Source organism: Phalaenopsis equestris, unplaced genomic scaffold (genome assembly GCF_001263595.1).
Source record: "Phalaenopsis equestris unplaced genomic scaffold, ASM126359v1 Scaffold000654, whole genome shotgun sequence".
Taxonomy (NCBI): domain Eukaryota; kingdom Viridiplantae; phylum Streptophyta; class Magnoliopsida; order Asparagales; family Orchidaceae; genus Phalaenopsis; species Phalaenopsis equestris.
In genome coordinates this window covers 157,571-171,988 of record NW_018165094.1, presented here as the reverse complement: position 1 = coordinate 171,988, position 14,418 = coordinate 157,571, and the positions used below count along the sequence as shown (strand labels likewise).

General features: G+C 33.5%; 1 protein-coding gene across 2 annotated transcripts in view; it reads right to left on the bottom strand.

The window, feature by feature from the left end:
* LOC110030092 overlaps positions 1-11,302 on the bottom strand; it is a 50,525-nt gene extending 39,223 nt beyond the window's left edge. Inside the window, exons 1-6 of one of the 2 annotated variants that reach the window (XM_020732657.1) lie at positions 11,004-11,302; positions 3,620-3,669; positions 3,376-3,439; positions 3,154-3,202; positions 1,303-1,371; positions 143-204 (exon numbers count right to left, since the gene is read on the bottom strand). In XM_020732657.1, the coding sequence (XP_020588316.1) occupies positions 143-204; positions 1,303-1,371; positions 3,154-3,202; positions 3,376-3,439; positions 3,620-3,669; positions 11,004-11,254 (545 nt within the window). In that variant the 5' untranslated portion in view covers positions 11,255-11,302. The remainder of the gene's footprint in view (positions 1-142; positions 205-1,302; positions 1,372-3,153; positions 3,203-3,375; positions 3,440-3,619; positions 3,670-11,003) is intronic. The other variant, XM_020732658.1, reaches the window with a different exon arrangement.
* Between the last annotated feature and the right edge of the window lie 3,116 nt (positions 11,303-14,418).

The window sequence follows — 14,418 nt, the reverse complement described above, 5'->3', positions numbered from 1 at the left end:
AGGAATGCCTGAATGTTTTATCTGCAGAAAATGCAATGAAAAGCATAACCCACTAAATTCATTGGCTAGTAAAAAACTGCCAGAGTGCTTTTATAGGTCATGAGATACTTGACATGGTTGATAGCAAATAATAAAAACCTACTTTTCAACTCCAGGTCGTAAAGCTAAATCACTTGATATCGCAAAGTCTTGTAGAGCTTTCCACTGTCAATAGGTTAAGCACTTGTTAAGATTCCATCGTAAAACGACAATAACAAATGAATTTAATGGAAAACTTCAAAGTTATCTATCAAGAGAAGCTTTAAGAGAAGAAGAAGGATAATAATAAATGAATTAATGAAGTACAAAAAATGAAAATAACATCATACAAAAAATTAGACAGATCATTTCTTAAATTTGGACAGGAAACTAAATTTAGTAATGACTCAAGAAAAAATATACTCACAATTCATATGAGGGGCGAAACACTTCTCAAGCACAATGCCATTCAACAGGCATGGCTTTCTAACATAAGAAAGTTTGAGCGCTATGGAAAAGGGCTAAAAGAATATTTAATTCAGATTGTTTTGTTCAAAGTACGAAATGGCATCATTCAACCAATCCCTCACACCACACAAATTCAAAAGAAGCTTCCATGAAAATTTGATGAAGCCAGTTTTAAAACTAACCACAAAACTATGAACATAATTTTCTGAATTCAAGTACAAGGTGAATTCCGACTCAAAAAAAAAAAAACTTTTAGCATAGGCTTGAAAGGATATGTCTCAAATAAAATGCAAAAATTGCTGGATACTAAGTTAGATATGAATTTCCTCGTAGTATGATCCACATTGCATAAGCTAATCAGTTTGATTTAGATTTTATCTCAGGTTTGACAAAATACATCATGGTTGATTCAAAAATCTTAACCTAATAAGTGTCGCATTTAACAATGTGCAAACTGATGTTGAGCAGAATAGTGTTGCTGTAAATCGCAATCCAAATTTCTAAAACTATTCAGATCGTCTTAAATCAACCAAGACGAAAGGATACTAGATTACATATCTTCAACCTTAAATTAAAAAAATACACACACAGCCAGTTGGGTCTTGGCTTATTTTGGATTTTTAACTTTGTTTGAATTTTAGTTAAATAGTTCGACAAAATAAAATTCAGAAAGTGCTCAGTTTTTAAATTAACAGTTTAGCCGCTCCCTGTCCATGGTTTCTCAGTACACATACCCTTACAAATAGTTCAAGGGTTTAAAGGTGGGGGAACGAAATTACTAAAAGAAGAAAAAACAGGTATTTGTTAAGAAAGTACCTTTTCCCGCATTATACGCTTCATGAATGCTTCTTTCTCAGGAGTGGGCAATGAACTTGGCCAACCAATCTGCAGAAGTCAAACAGAAAAAACATATTTCTCAAAACTTCAAACAAACTACTTCATTCTATCTACATAGAAAATAAAATTCAAGCAAATAAAAGTAAGCTTCCACCATCCATGAAGCAATGTTAATAGTAAGAAAAAACTGATAAATATTTAACAACATAAAAAGAATATATCAACAAATTTCCCAAATACTTTCAAATTCATGTAGGAATAGTCTAAGCAAATATATTAAACTTTTGAATACTTACATAGGTTCGTGAATGACATAAATTTTATTTTATTACAACTCAAAAATGTGTCAAGCATAAAGAAATAAACAAATGTCAAAAATATTCCTCAACGAAAATGTATCTAATACGGAAGAAATTTGCACCATATGACTAAAAAAAGTGACATAACAGAGGTCATGAGATATTTAGTTTACAATTTTTTTTCCAAAATAGTCTCAAATTATATACCATTTTATTAATACTAAAAGATGCTTGGCTTCATCCCACGTTGACAAACTCTGAATTACATCAATAAGTCAATTTAAGGAATTCTAGACAGCGTACAAAATGGACACTATCTAGATTACCTCAATATAGATGGTTAAATGAAAGCACAAAAAGGATCAAAATAATCATCAGAGAATCTTTACAGCACTGCATTCTTTAATTGAGGTAACATTAATAAAAAATATTGTATTTGAAAAATATTAAGCCCATCCTAAAAACAATACTATTTAGATTACATAGCTACAAAGCTAACTATGAAGCAAATAAGCCCTAACTTTAATTCAAATGAGAGTAACGCTTAATTAAAAAATTCACTTCAAATTATATGCAAAATTCATTAGTAAGCTGATAGCTAAGCCCCACAAGTAATGTGCAAAAGGCAACTAAGCAAATGAAATAGACAGGATTCAAATCTGATGAAAGATGCATCCATTAAGTCCATAATAATAATAAAAATTGTGTTTTATGCACTAATGACCACGGTAGCTGACATTGCTGTTGAAGACATCACACGGTAAAAACACATTATTTCAGCTTCATTGCTCTGAACAAAATAAGCTACAGAAAAACACATTATTTCAAATATTTTAGGAGTTTTTAAGGAAGATAAGAGCCTAAGATGAAGCCAGTTTGTGACACTTTTGCAAAAAATTGCCTGTAAAGGAAATGCTAAAGCAATGGTTTATGGCTTTCATTTTAATTGTAGCTTTATAATGACCTTGCAAAACAAAAAACTAGAAAAGGTTAAAAGATAAATTGGACTTGAATATGTTATGGAAGTTGAAAAAAGGAAGTCAAAAAGTCTTAGTTTTTAAGGGACTCAGGGAGGTTAAATATTTGCATGGAGATGCTTTTACAGCCTATAAATGGCTTTAAAAGATGGTTTTAGATGGTTGGGATTCATTGTATTGCCTCCTCCAAAAGGTTTCCTCAAGAAGTGACGAAAATGCAGGTGAACACACATCTGACATGGACGGCCAAATACATGACCCCAAGAAGCGAGTGGACACAGTACATGGGACCAAAGATGTGTTTAGCACGGTAGACTAATACTTATTCCAAACCAATGTGTTCCAAGGACAACTATCATTCGGTTCAAAATGTAAGAAAATTTGGTATTTTTCAAAAAACAACATCACCTAAAATGAATGCAATCTGCCAATCTTAAGTCCTCGCTTCAAATATTAAGACATTGGGGATCATATTAACTCAAATTTTACTTTCTATCAGAACAATTTATTAACCAAAGATGCTTGACTTGGGATCATGTCAGCAACATCCTTACCCTGTTAAAAAATAATATCAGCATCCTTTCTTCATCACCAGCAGTCTTCCTGTGGATGTAGATTTTGCGTATCTGAGCTCAGTACAACTTCAAATTTTAAATGACCCAATTCAAACAGAACATGGAGAACTTCTGACATGATGATAGAAAATAGCTGGTATAGCGTGTTTTCTTTGAGAAGTCACAATTAGTTTGGTAGAAAATAATTGTAAAATGCTATACCTTTTCAAATCTGCATATATTGGTTCTGTCCAATTTGCACAATCAAGCCCAAGTTTCTGAAATGCTGAAATAACAAAAGAATAATTTAGACCAGATCCTGGGATATAATTTTTCATTTATGATTATCGTTTCAGGGGAATAAGAAAGACTATCGCATAAGAAATTAAAAGAGAAAAATTATACTAAGCTCTTAGCAAAAAAAAGATTTGATTCTGGATTGATGCCTGCACAGCAGAATTCACACCTACATTGAATGCTTCGCAGTTGCCTAGGCGATATAGATCTGCAAGAACCCTGAAGGTACAAAAAAAATGATTATCAGAACTAAGCTGCATTATTCTATTCCAAGAAAAAAAACAGCAAACTTTTATTCTTAGAATTAAAAAAATATCTACAATCTTAACAAGCTGACATAAGACAAGCTGAAGGAACTAAGATGATAGAGAAGTATGATATAGAATGTGAACAGCTATTAAAATGGATATCTTTTTACATATTCTGCTGTGACCAAATTAGATTTTGATTCAAGTACGCGGAGATTGAAATCTTATATCCAGTAAAATAAATTCTTATCATTACTAGAAAATAAAATAACAGTAGAATTTATCATCTAAGACAATAGGGTATGTAGGTTGCAGTGCTGAGGAAAGTTTGAACTTCATAGATAAGGAAAAGAAATAATAGTAAATTAAATATTTGACAACTTAAAACATCTTTAGAGACTCTAGGACAAATCATGTTAAAGCACCACCATAGCAAACAAGTTTAGTTGTTTCATAACGACCTATCTACCATTAATTCTAATACCATCGAAGAACTTTTTTTACAGTTGCATTAAGTGTTCAAGTGTTGAACAAAATTTAATATTGTGCAGTTTGTATCTTTAGTATTGTACAGTGTGCTGATGTGATAATAAAAGGTGCACCAATCTGCTACAAAAGAAAACACGCATGCACATTCAACAAGTGTGCTGATGTCCAAATTGAAATCAAGACAAATCCAAAACACTGCAAGCACTACTCAAACGCAAATTAGACTTGAATTGCACTATTCTAGAAAGCATGCAACTGCAAGAAAGAAGTATATCATTTTAAAGTGCCAATTCAGTCTGAACTCAAACTCATCATAATGTTGTATTCATCCATGAGAGGGCCGAGGAATATTATAACATTTTTATTTGAACAAAAAAAAGAAAGAAAAGAAAAAAGATAACAGGAAAAATAAATGGAAGAGAAAGAGATGTGAGAAGAGACAAAAAAAAGGAATAATCCAGCAAAAGGTCAAATTAATATTTTAAGCATTATTTAATCATCTCACATGCCAATCTAGACATAAATTTCCTAATTTTCCCATTTGTAAGAAATGATGAACTAGTAGAGCTCTTCAAATGATGAAAAATGGGTGGAAACTGGATCCTTCACCCAATAAGAGTGGTGTCAACAAGCCTTGTATCCTGATGGTGTTTTGAATTATAAAATAATAAACGAATGTTTTAAGAGAAATTTTGGGCTGCCATACTTATAGGATAGAACAAAAGTCCAACACTTTTGATTCAGTTATACGCATTCCAAGTGTGGAATCAACAAACCACTCAGAATTACCCAGTTTTTAAAAGAAAATTATATGGCTTTCAACTGCCTAAATAGCAGCGCTATTAGCCACAATATTTAAGTTCAATTCTCTTCATATCAAAGGCTAGAGTTGACAAAGCTACATCCTTAACCAATTAACTATCAAACAAAAGCATAATCATAAGCCTCCATGAGATTCAATCAAAAAAGTTTGCAACATGCAAACGAGGTATCAAATATCCAAGCACAATTCAAACTAAAATATTTTAAATAGATTTGCATAAGGAGTTTAAGGATTTTTGTAAGCAAAATTCATTTAAAATGAAAATTAAAATGTGACTACAAAGCAAGACTGTAGTCTCAATCTTGGAATTCAATACTCCAAATAGCATGAGTGGAGTCAACATGGTTCATATTCTAACCATCATTCAATCAAAAAAAAGAGTGATAATAAAATCTTTGCCCCAAGTCCAATTTAAAAAATTTGCTGCAGTGCTATGGACAAACTGATATAGCACATCATGGTAAATCCAAGGTGGGGCCCACCAGCACAAGAGGTGGACCCAAAGCTAGGCCTACAAGCATCAATATGAGACCTACCACCACAAGACATTTAAGACAATTGCTTCACATTCAAAAGGTCCAACTACCGCTAGTTAAGCCAAATGGAAAGCATGAAAACTAATTTGGAGGCATTTTTCTATTTTTTAACTAATAATTGTGTTTATTTCTTATTGTAATGTGTATGTTTAAGTATCTTTTTAATTTTATTTCAAATAAGTGTAGATCATAAGTCAACATTCTTACTTAGGTGCCATGTTCCATGCTTGGGTTAAGGTCAAAGTCAATCAAGTTGAAAGAGGATGTCAAAAAAGGAAATTAAAGAACATTGTGTTGACCAAGTCAAGAAGCCACTATAACAGTTCTAACTTCTCTCATTTGGTACATAATTTTGATTTGATGATCGATATGTCTTTTGGGAAGAAAATGCTTCGTATAAAATTCTTAATTTCTGAATTAAAAAAGAAGAGTTGATGTTTGTGCAAAATTGGAGTTATTCCAACGTGATTAAAGTAGGCTTGGTGGTCGGCCTTAACAAAGGTTTGTATAAACCATTAAGATCCTTACTTTAATGAGTAAGGATCTTTACATTTCTATAATTTTCCTTCTGAATTTTGTGTTGGCTTTTGTGAATTCATATTTACAAATAAAAATTCAAAATTTTGCTTCCTTAAATTGAATCCTAAAGTCTAATTGAAGAGTTGTCAAGTGGCTGAAATTTTAGACCAACTTCAAAGTCGCTTTCAATAGATTGATCAATTCAAGCTTAATTGCATAAAAAATTTTTACAACATTTAGCCTGATATCAATCTATAAAATTTCTAATTTATTTGAGGCTATTGTAGTCAAAATTCTGGAGAACCCTAAAGTTTAAACCCTAGTTGTTTGTAATTTCTATTATTTATAGTTTTAGTCATTTATTTCCTTAAAAAAAATAACAAAAGTCATTGAAAATATTTTAAAAACTTTGGATCATAAAATTAGAGTCATAGTAACCTTTTCCAAGAGAAATCTTTGGATTTTATTCAACAATTTGAAAACCGTAAACAAAAACCCTAAACCTAATCTATTATGGACCAAACTGACCTCTATCCCTTCCAAAATTCAATTCCACTGTCAAACATAGTCCAAACTTAGTCAAACTTTTTATATCTATGGTTAACTCATTTCCTAAACCCTATAATTCCACTATCAAACATACTTCAACTATTTCTGAAATGCTACGGTAAGAACAGCAAATTTTCAACAGTAGCTTTTGAACTCAGCTTTTCTACAGCTGCAGCAGAAACAAAAGCATTGTCCATAATACCCCTCTTACACTCTTCTAACCTTAGGAGAGCCCTCGTCCACCAATTGGTTCATTTCAGTAATCTAACCCAAATCTGGATCAATTTTGGTATCAGAGACCAGGTTGGTGGTGGTATAAGAAAGTTGTTGCTAGTTTGACACTATAAAGCTTGGAAGCTTAAAGAATGCATTTGTAAGTGATCTAAATTGAATTCTACAAAGTCAGTCACTACATTATGGTTTTGAGCAATTTCATCACTGATTTTAAGTATTTTCATTGATAAAACTAATTCTAGAACTCATGTAGTAGGCAATTCTATGAATCATTTGAGTGAAAGTTTCAGGAAGAGGGAGTTCATACATTAAGCCTAACTGGAATTGCAATCGCTAAATAAAAAATTTGAATTATATTGCTTTAGGTCTTATATTTGTCTCTGAAAAACTCACTTATTGTTTTGTGCTCCTTGTTAGTTTAAGTGTTTTTTTTTTTTAATGCTACAATTAATTTGAAAACTTTCACATTATATTTCAATTCAATTTCAGAAAATTAACATTAATTTTTAAAGAAAATTATTTGAGGATGATTTTTTTTTATTTTTGCATTGCATATCAAATATATTAACCATGGCACCAAAATCAGCTAGCTTAAATCAAATAAATAATTTATCTCGAAGGGTAGAGAGAATTAATTTGCAAAAGAAGAAAATTATTAGGTTAGAAAATCTCATTATGGATTTAGCTACCTAAGTCCAAACCCTAAATACTATGATTCATACTCCACTTGCAATGCCACCGTAAGTCAATCCTGAAATCACAAGTGAAGGTTTCATGGAAGACCTTAGAGATGATAATTCTATTTGGAGATGATATGCGAGAAACCCCCATAGAAATGAATATCTTAGATTTAATTAACATTAAACTACCCAACAAGTTAAGATAGAAGCCCTAACATATAACTGTGTTCATGACCCCAATAAAATTTTAGAGTAGCTTAACCAAATGGATGAATTCTCTGATTGACAATGTATGTATTACTATCAAAAAACACTTTTGTTAAAATAAAACTTATAAGTCATGCTAAGATTGATTGAAACAAACTTTTAGCTAAGGAAGAAAGAATTGGTAGGAAACTTATGACCAGCGTAGAAGTGAAAGCAATGTTGAGATTCAGGCTATGTTTGGGCGAGTGGTGGGAATGCATCGCGGTGCCACGCCGCATTTTTTTTTTGGGCGTTTGCTTTGGCGCTCCTGCCACCGCATCCCACGGTTCGGATCAAAAGTGGAAAGTGGGTTAATTGCCATGGCCCAGCTTCGTGGACGCAACTTTTACCCCCGTGTCTCTTTGCCCTATTCCGCGAAATAGAAGCCACGATCTTCTTCCCTTCCCCATGGGTTAATTGCCATGGCCCAGCTTCGTTGACGCAACTTTTACCTCCGTGTCTCTTTGCCCTATCCCGCGAAATAGAAGCCACGATCTTCTTCCCTTCCCCTCCTCTTCTCGCACTGGTGACGGTTCCTGTTCGTCTTTCTCTTCTCTTCCTTATCTTTCTCTTCCTGTTCTCGTGATCTCCTCATAGCAAGGGTAAGAAATTTTTTTTCTCGCATGCCTGTTAGATCTGTTGCTGGGTAAATATGATCTGGAATGTGGTTTATTTGGGGTTATGTTGCTTGTTAGATCAGCAAAATCCATACCTCCGTGCACCTTTTCTCGCATGCCTGTTAGATCTCCTCACATTTGCTTAGCTATAGGGTATTTTTTATTCTGGTTGTGGTTTCTTTGGGGTTTAGCTACGTTTGTCTTTGATGTTGTTAAGACATCAGGAATGTATTTATTCTTGCTACATGAAAAGCATTACCTTACTTTTACAAAAGGGAAAAAATATGTATTAAAGTGGCCCAACATTTTTTTTTAGCTCTTTCATCTGTTGATTATGGCAAGGAGTCATTGTTCATTGGAAGCTATGTATCTTATCTTTTATTGCCTTAATAAAGATTTTCGATTCATTTCCCGTGGATGTAGGTCAGTTTGACTGAACCCCATTAATTGTTTTGTCCTTTTTTGGTTACTTAAATTGTTTCTTTTAGCAAAATGATGCATTATTCGTACTAGTACTGTTGTTATATCTTATTTATAGTTCCTATTGTAATGCTAATAGTGACTAACAAGTTACTCAAGTGTGTTACTTTCAATGTTTATCTTTATCATAGTAATAAGATGGATAATAAAAATAAAGATATATTTTGAAGTTATCACAAGTAGAAAAGTTATGATTTGATGAACAAGTAATATAAGTTGTTATATCTTTTGTTGCAATCAGAAAAATATGAATTAGAAAAATATGAGCTCAAGGATGTCCGGGACATCTCGACGATTGCTCTGTCACTGTGGCCTCCAAACTACCCTGTTGATATCACGTCGGTGGCACAGTTGCGAAAAAAAGTTCTATAGTTGCCCAAGGAACATCGCAGAACAGTGCAACTTCTTCCGTTGGGTAGACACTTTGGCGGATTCCCCTGATGACAATGGACGAGAATGGCGAGCTTCACTTGAGGAAAGGCTGGCACGGGAGCTACACCGTGTAAATGTTAAAAATAATATTATTATCTTATTAATTGTCATTGTAATAGTGTTAAACTTTTTTTTGCTCTCCTGATACTATATGTTACTTGAGAAGTGTTTCTGTAATTATGGACTATTTTCATTGAAGTTTGGACTTAAAAGTAGTTATCCATGATTATGAAACTTTTTGTTATGCGAACGATGAATTGTTGTTGTAATACACTACAAAATGGATACTACAGTATGCAGTCAATTTTTTTAAACAGCATTTACATTTGCATATCTAACACCTAAAGTTTGCATTTTACATTTCTACCACCTAATAACAGTTTTAAAATTTTTAAATGGGAGTATTTTCAATGTGATATGAAACATTTTAGTGGTGTAAATGAAAAATTAAAGTGTAGGTGTTTGATCATAAAACTTTGATATTCATATATTTACCTATCTAACCGCTAAAATTTTAACATATATTAATCAATTCCATACATATACATATCTAAGACTTAAATTAATTAGCCTTATAAATTAAAGAGCTAGTCAAGCTGACTGAAATTTTGAACTAAATTCAGAATCGCTAAGATGACTGCATCCAAATTTTTTAGATCATTTAATTTTATCAATATACAATGTCCTTAATTTATTTGATACCATTATAGTCAAAATTCTGGAGAATTAAGATCCTAAAGTGTAAAGCCTAGTCTATAATTTCTATTTTCCCTATTTTTAATCATTTATTTCTTTAGAAAAGAATATCAAAAGTCAAAAAAAATCCCAAAAACTCCATATAATAAAAGTAATAATCTTTTCCAAGTGGATTCCCTGAATTTCACTCAACTAATTGAAAACCCTAATGGAAACCCGAAACCTCATTTATTATAGACAGGACTAACCTCTACCCCTTTCAAGAGTCAAATCCACTATCAAATCTTTTCCAAACATAATCACAACCTTCAAATGCATTGTAGACTCAATTCCCTATAATTCAGATTTAAATTTATCCAATTTGGATTTTTGTAGACAAAGTTCATAAAAAATAAGCGGGAATAATATGTTATAGATAGAAATTTAGATTCCTCCTTATAAATCACTACTACGCCTATATACTTAGCCTCACTAATTAAATGGCCTAAATGTCCCTCTTATACTCTCCTAAGTATCTTAGGAGACACTCTCATCCACCAATTTGGCCACTTCAGTAATCTAACCCAACTTCAGTAATCGAACATTTAACATCAAAGCTGAACTTGGTAAGTTTATCATCTGTTTAATAACAGCAGCTGCTCATTCAAATCGACATCTTCAAAACAAGTGGACAAGGGAGCACAAACAAATGGATATGAATTCCATTAAGATGAAACTGACAGAGAGGCCAGCACCCAAAACAAAAACATCATGATTATATTAGCTCTTATGGACCTTCTACCATATTTCGTGAATTTCAATTGTCTCCAGCCACTTAACATGCCAAATAGTTCTAAGGACTCAGCCCACACACCGGATTTACAGGATTTACATAATTCTACTTTAACTAAATCCTAATAGCCGCCAAAAACCCTTCAGGACATTTCAGATTACACCAAATTTCATTGAAGGAAAAGCTCCAGAATCCCAATAATCACCCAAAAACTATTGGAATGAGTACTAACCCATCGACTTCCATGAGGATGCCGAGCTGCTGCGATGGCTCCGCGTCCAGGTAAGGCGACGTACACGACCAAGGGGTGAACCGCCAGCGCTTAGAGATTTTGAATTGGATAACATGCCGCCGAATTGAAGCAGAAGTGGACGAGAAGAAAGGCCGCGGGACGACAGATTTTGTCCTGAGTGGACACGAGCGCGTTGAGAGAGAAGTACTCGGCGTGAAGAGATAAATGGCGGCGGCGGCGTCAGTCCCCATGGCGAGCTCCGGACAGTGTGGTAGATTTAAGAGTATATTTAAGAGCGAGGTGTCAACTCCCAAAAACAGTCGAGAGCACAGAACATAAATATAATCGATGTGAAATTATTTGTCATCACATTCTTCTCCAATTACGTGACGTCATCATGGATCGGCTCCACCAAAGCTCTCATTCGATCATGGAGAGTTCACTCACCTGACAGACAGTAATCTGCTATGATATTACTTGTCACCTCCTAAAAAAATCCTTAAGAGAGGTGGGCAGCCCAGGACTTAAATATTATTTTTCGGCCCTACACCTAGCCGATGTGAGATTATTTGTCCATAACAGAAGGGTAAGCAAAGGGGCTTACATACATATATACATACATACATGCATGCATGCATCCATACATATATGTATGTAAGCCCCCTTACTTTCAGTGGGCACCAAATATCAATTCTTCTAAAAAGTTGAAAATCCTAGTGTGTTTGATGTTGATCTGAAGAGTCTGCACCACAGGATTCGAACCCTCGACCCGAGAGACTTACGCAAGAGGCAACACTAATGAGTCCGCTCTTTCGCGTGTATATATATATATATATATATAGACACACACACACACTGTCATAATAATAATAATAATAATAACAACAACAACAACAAGAATAATAATAATAATAATAATAATAATAATAATAATAAGATGGTTATGTAGTTCATGTTCCATTCGCTTCTTAAGAGTTATGTACGAATAAATTTTTTGAACTTTGAGTTATAAACACTTAATAAGAACAAAGTTTGTTCATTTATGTTAGATTTAATTTGACTCGAATTGGATAAATAATAAATAAATAATATTAATATAATATTTATGTGTTAAATTTATATATTGTATTTTAAAAATATGAAATTTTATTAAAATTTAAATAATTTTAGTTGGTATTAAAATTAAAAAATAAAACTTTATATTGGATATCTAAGTACATGAGAATGAGGCGGAATGGATGAAAATGCTAAATAAGGGTTTGTTTATGGCAGCTGCAGCTTATTGAATAATCTGCTGATAAATTAATTAAAAATAATATGTTGATAAATTATGTGCGGTATCTATTACAAATTTTTATTTTTTTGAAAACGCTAGACCGGAGCCAGAAAGTCGCCACCGCACCTAGACAGGTGCAATATGAAAACGCTGGTTTCAGCGTTTTGAAAATGCATAAGCTGTCAAAATGCTATTTACCCAAACAGACCATGTGCGTTTTCAAAACGCCACCGCACCAAATAAGCTATCCCAAACTGACCCTAAAACTTCCCTCTACAAAACCACCTGGTCCCATGGCATTTCAATGCATAATAACCATTTCATTCCCTTGGCTGAAAGCTCCAATGAATTGGTTTAGGCTATGTTTGGCGCGGCTTCCTCTGCGTGGTGCAGCGGGAGGCCGTGGTTTTGCATTGTTTGACACGACATTTTGCTCGCCGCAGCCACGAATCCGGGCGAAAAGCTGGCCACTAGTGAGACCCCGCGGCCCGCATTACCGTTCTGCTTTTTTACCGTAGTACCCCTAATTTCTTCTTCCGTCACAGAATTTAAAAAAAATATTACACCTAGCCTTATAAATAATGAATCTCTTCCTATTAAATTTATTTTTGCTCGCTTAAATCCTCTCACAACTTTAGCTACGATTATTTTTAAATAAAAATTTAATTTTATAATATAAGTATATTATATGATTTATTATATTTTAATAAATTTTATTTCCAGACGAGCCGAACATGAGTTTAATCGAACAAAAAAATTTAAATCAAGCTGATTAGAAACTATCAATTCTCTGTTATTTCGAACACAAGCTGAACACGAACAAAAAAAAAAAAAAATCAAACGACAGAACAGAAACAAGCCTTAGGCTTACTCCTGTCTGGCTCATTTACATATAATATATCCGTGGGTGTGTGTGCGCGCGCGAGCCCTAACTCATCGGCAGCGGCTTTGGTGTAAGACCCTCGGATCGGGGGTTTGAATCTCAGCTCATTCGGGAGGATTTGAATAGCGCACGGGCTGGAATGGAGGTCCGCCCCTCGATCAGCCCAACCTGTAGGGGTAAAAAAAAAATATCTATGTGTGTGAGTGTGCACCCAGCCGTGACGTGTTCGTAGAGCAGCCACTTTTAAGGTCATAAGTCCCCTCAGGACACGGGTTTGAATCCCCATCTAGCCAATTTGCTGGTAGTGAAGGAGGTCCTCGAATTGTTAGGCACATGGGGTGTCTGGGAGCTCGTATAATAGCCTCCGACCTTTGTCTGTAAATCTCAAATTTAGTAAATCATGTGAATCAGTGAATTTAAGTTCGTCCGCTACGGATTTAAGGAAAAAAAAATCAGATAGAGTGGAAATTGCCAGACAGTTTTATTAGATTTACGTGATTTATTAATTTTGTTGCCAAATAAAACATGCCTCCCCTCTCATCTACATCATTCACTTCCTAGCTAGTTTCTATTGTGATGCATAGGACTTTCTTGACATTTCCCTATTTTTTCATTATAAAATCATCACAACTTCTATGCCTCTTCTTTTGTCTAGACTTTTACTAAATCATGACAACTTCTATGCCTCTTCTTTTGTCTAGACTTTTACATGAAATTGGTCATGTCTAACCCTTAACGCTAATTTCTCTCTATTTGTTGTTGCAGAAAAAAGTCATTAAGTGTTAGAGATCTAATTAGACTTATTTTAAGGGTCATGTATGTAAATCCCCAACACCTATTTGTGATAAATATTTTTAAAAATTTTGTAATAATTTGCACTTGAAATTTTTTTTATATTAAATTTATGCATTCGTAACAATATAAATGAGCACGTATTTGAGTTTATACGTCTCATATTTTTATAAGGAGATAGATAACTGAAATTTTATTTTAATCAATATCAACCTTAACAAGGGATATATCTTGTATTTGCATATTGTTTATTAAAGTTGAAGCCTTTTGACATTATTTTAAACTAGCTCAAATTGGAATGGATTTAAACCTTAGTTTCAATATTCATTCAGAACTCAAAGACTTATAATGATGTTGTTCGAAACTTATGATTCATCATTCTTACATTTGCATTATTTGAGACCTAATTTACCATTATCGTTGAGGTGTATGGAACGTGAAGTTTGTGATGGAATTGGGGGAGG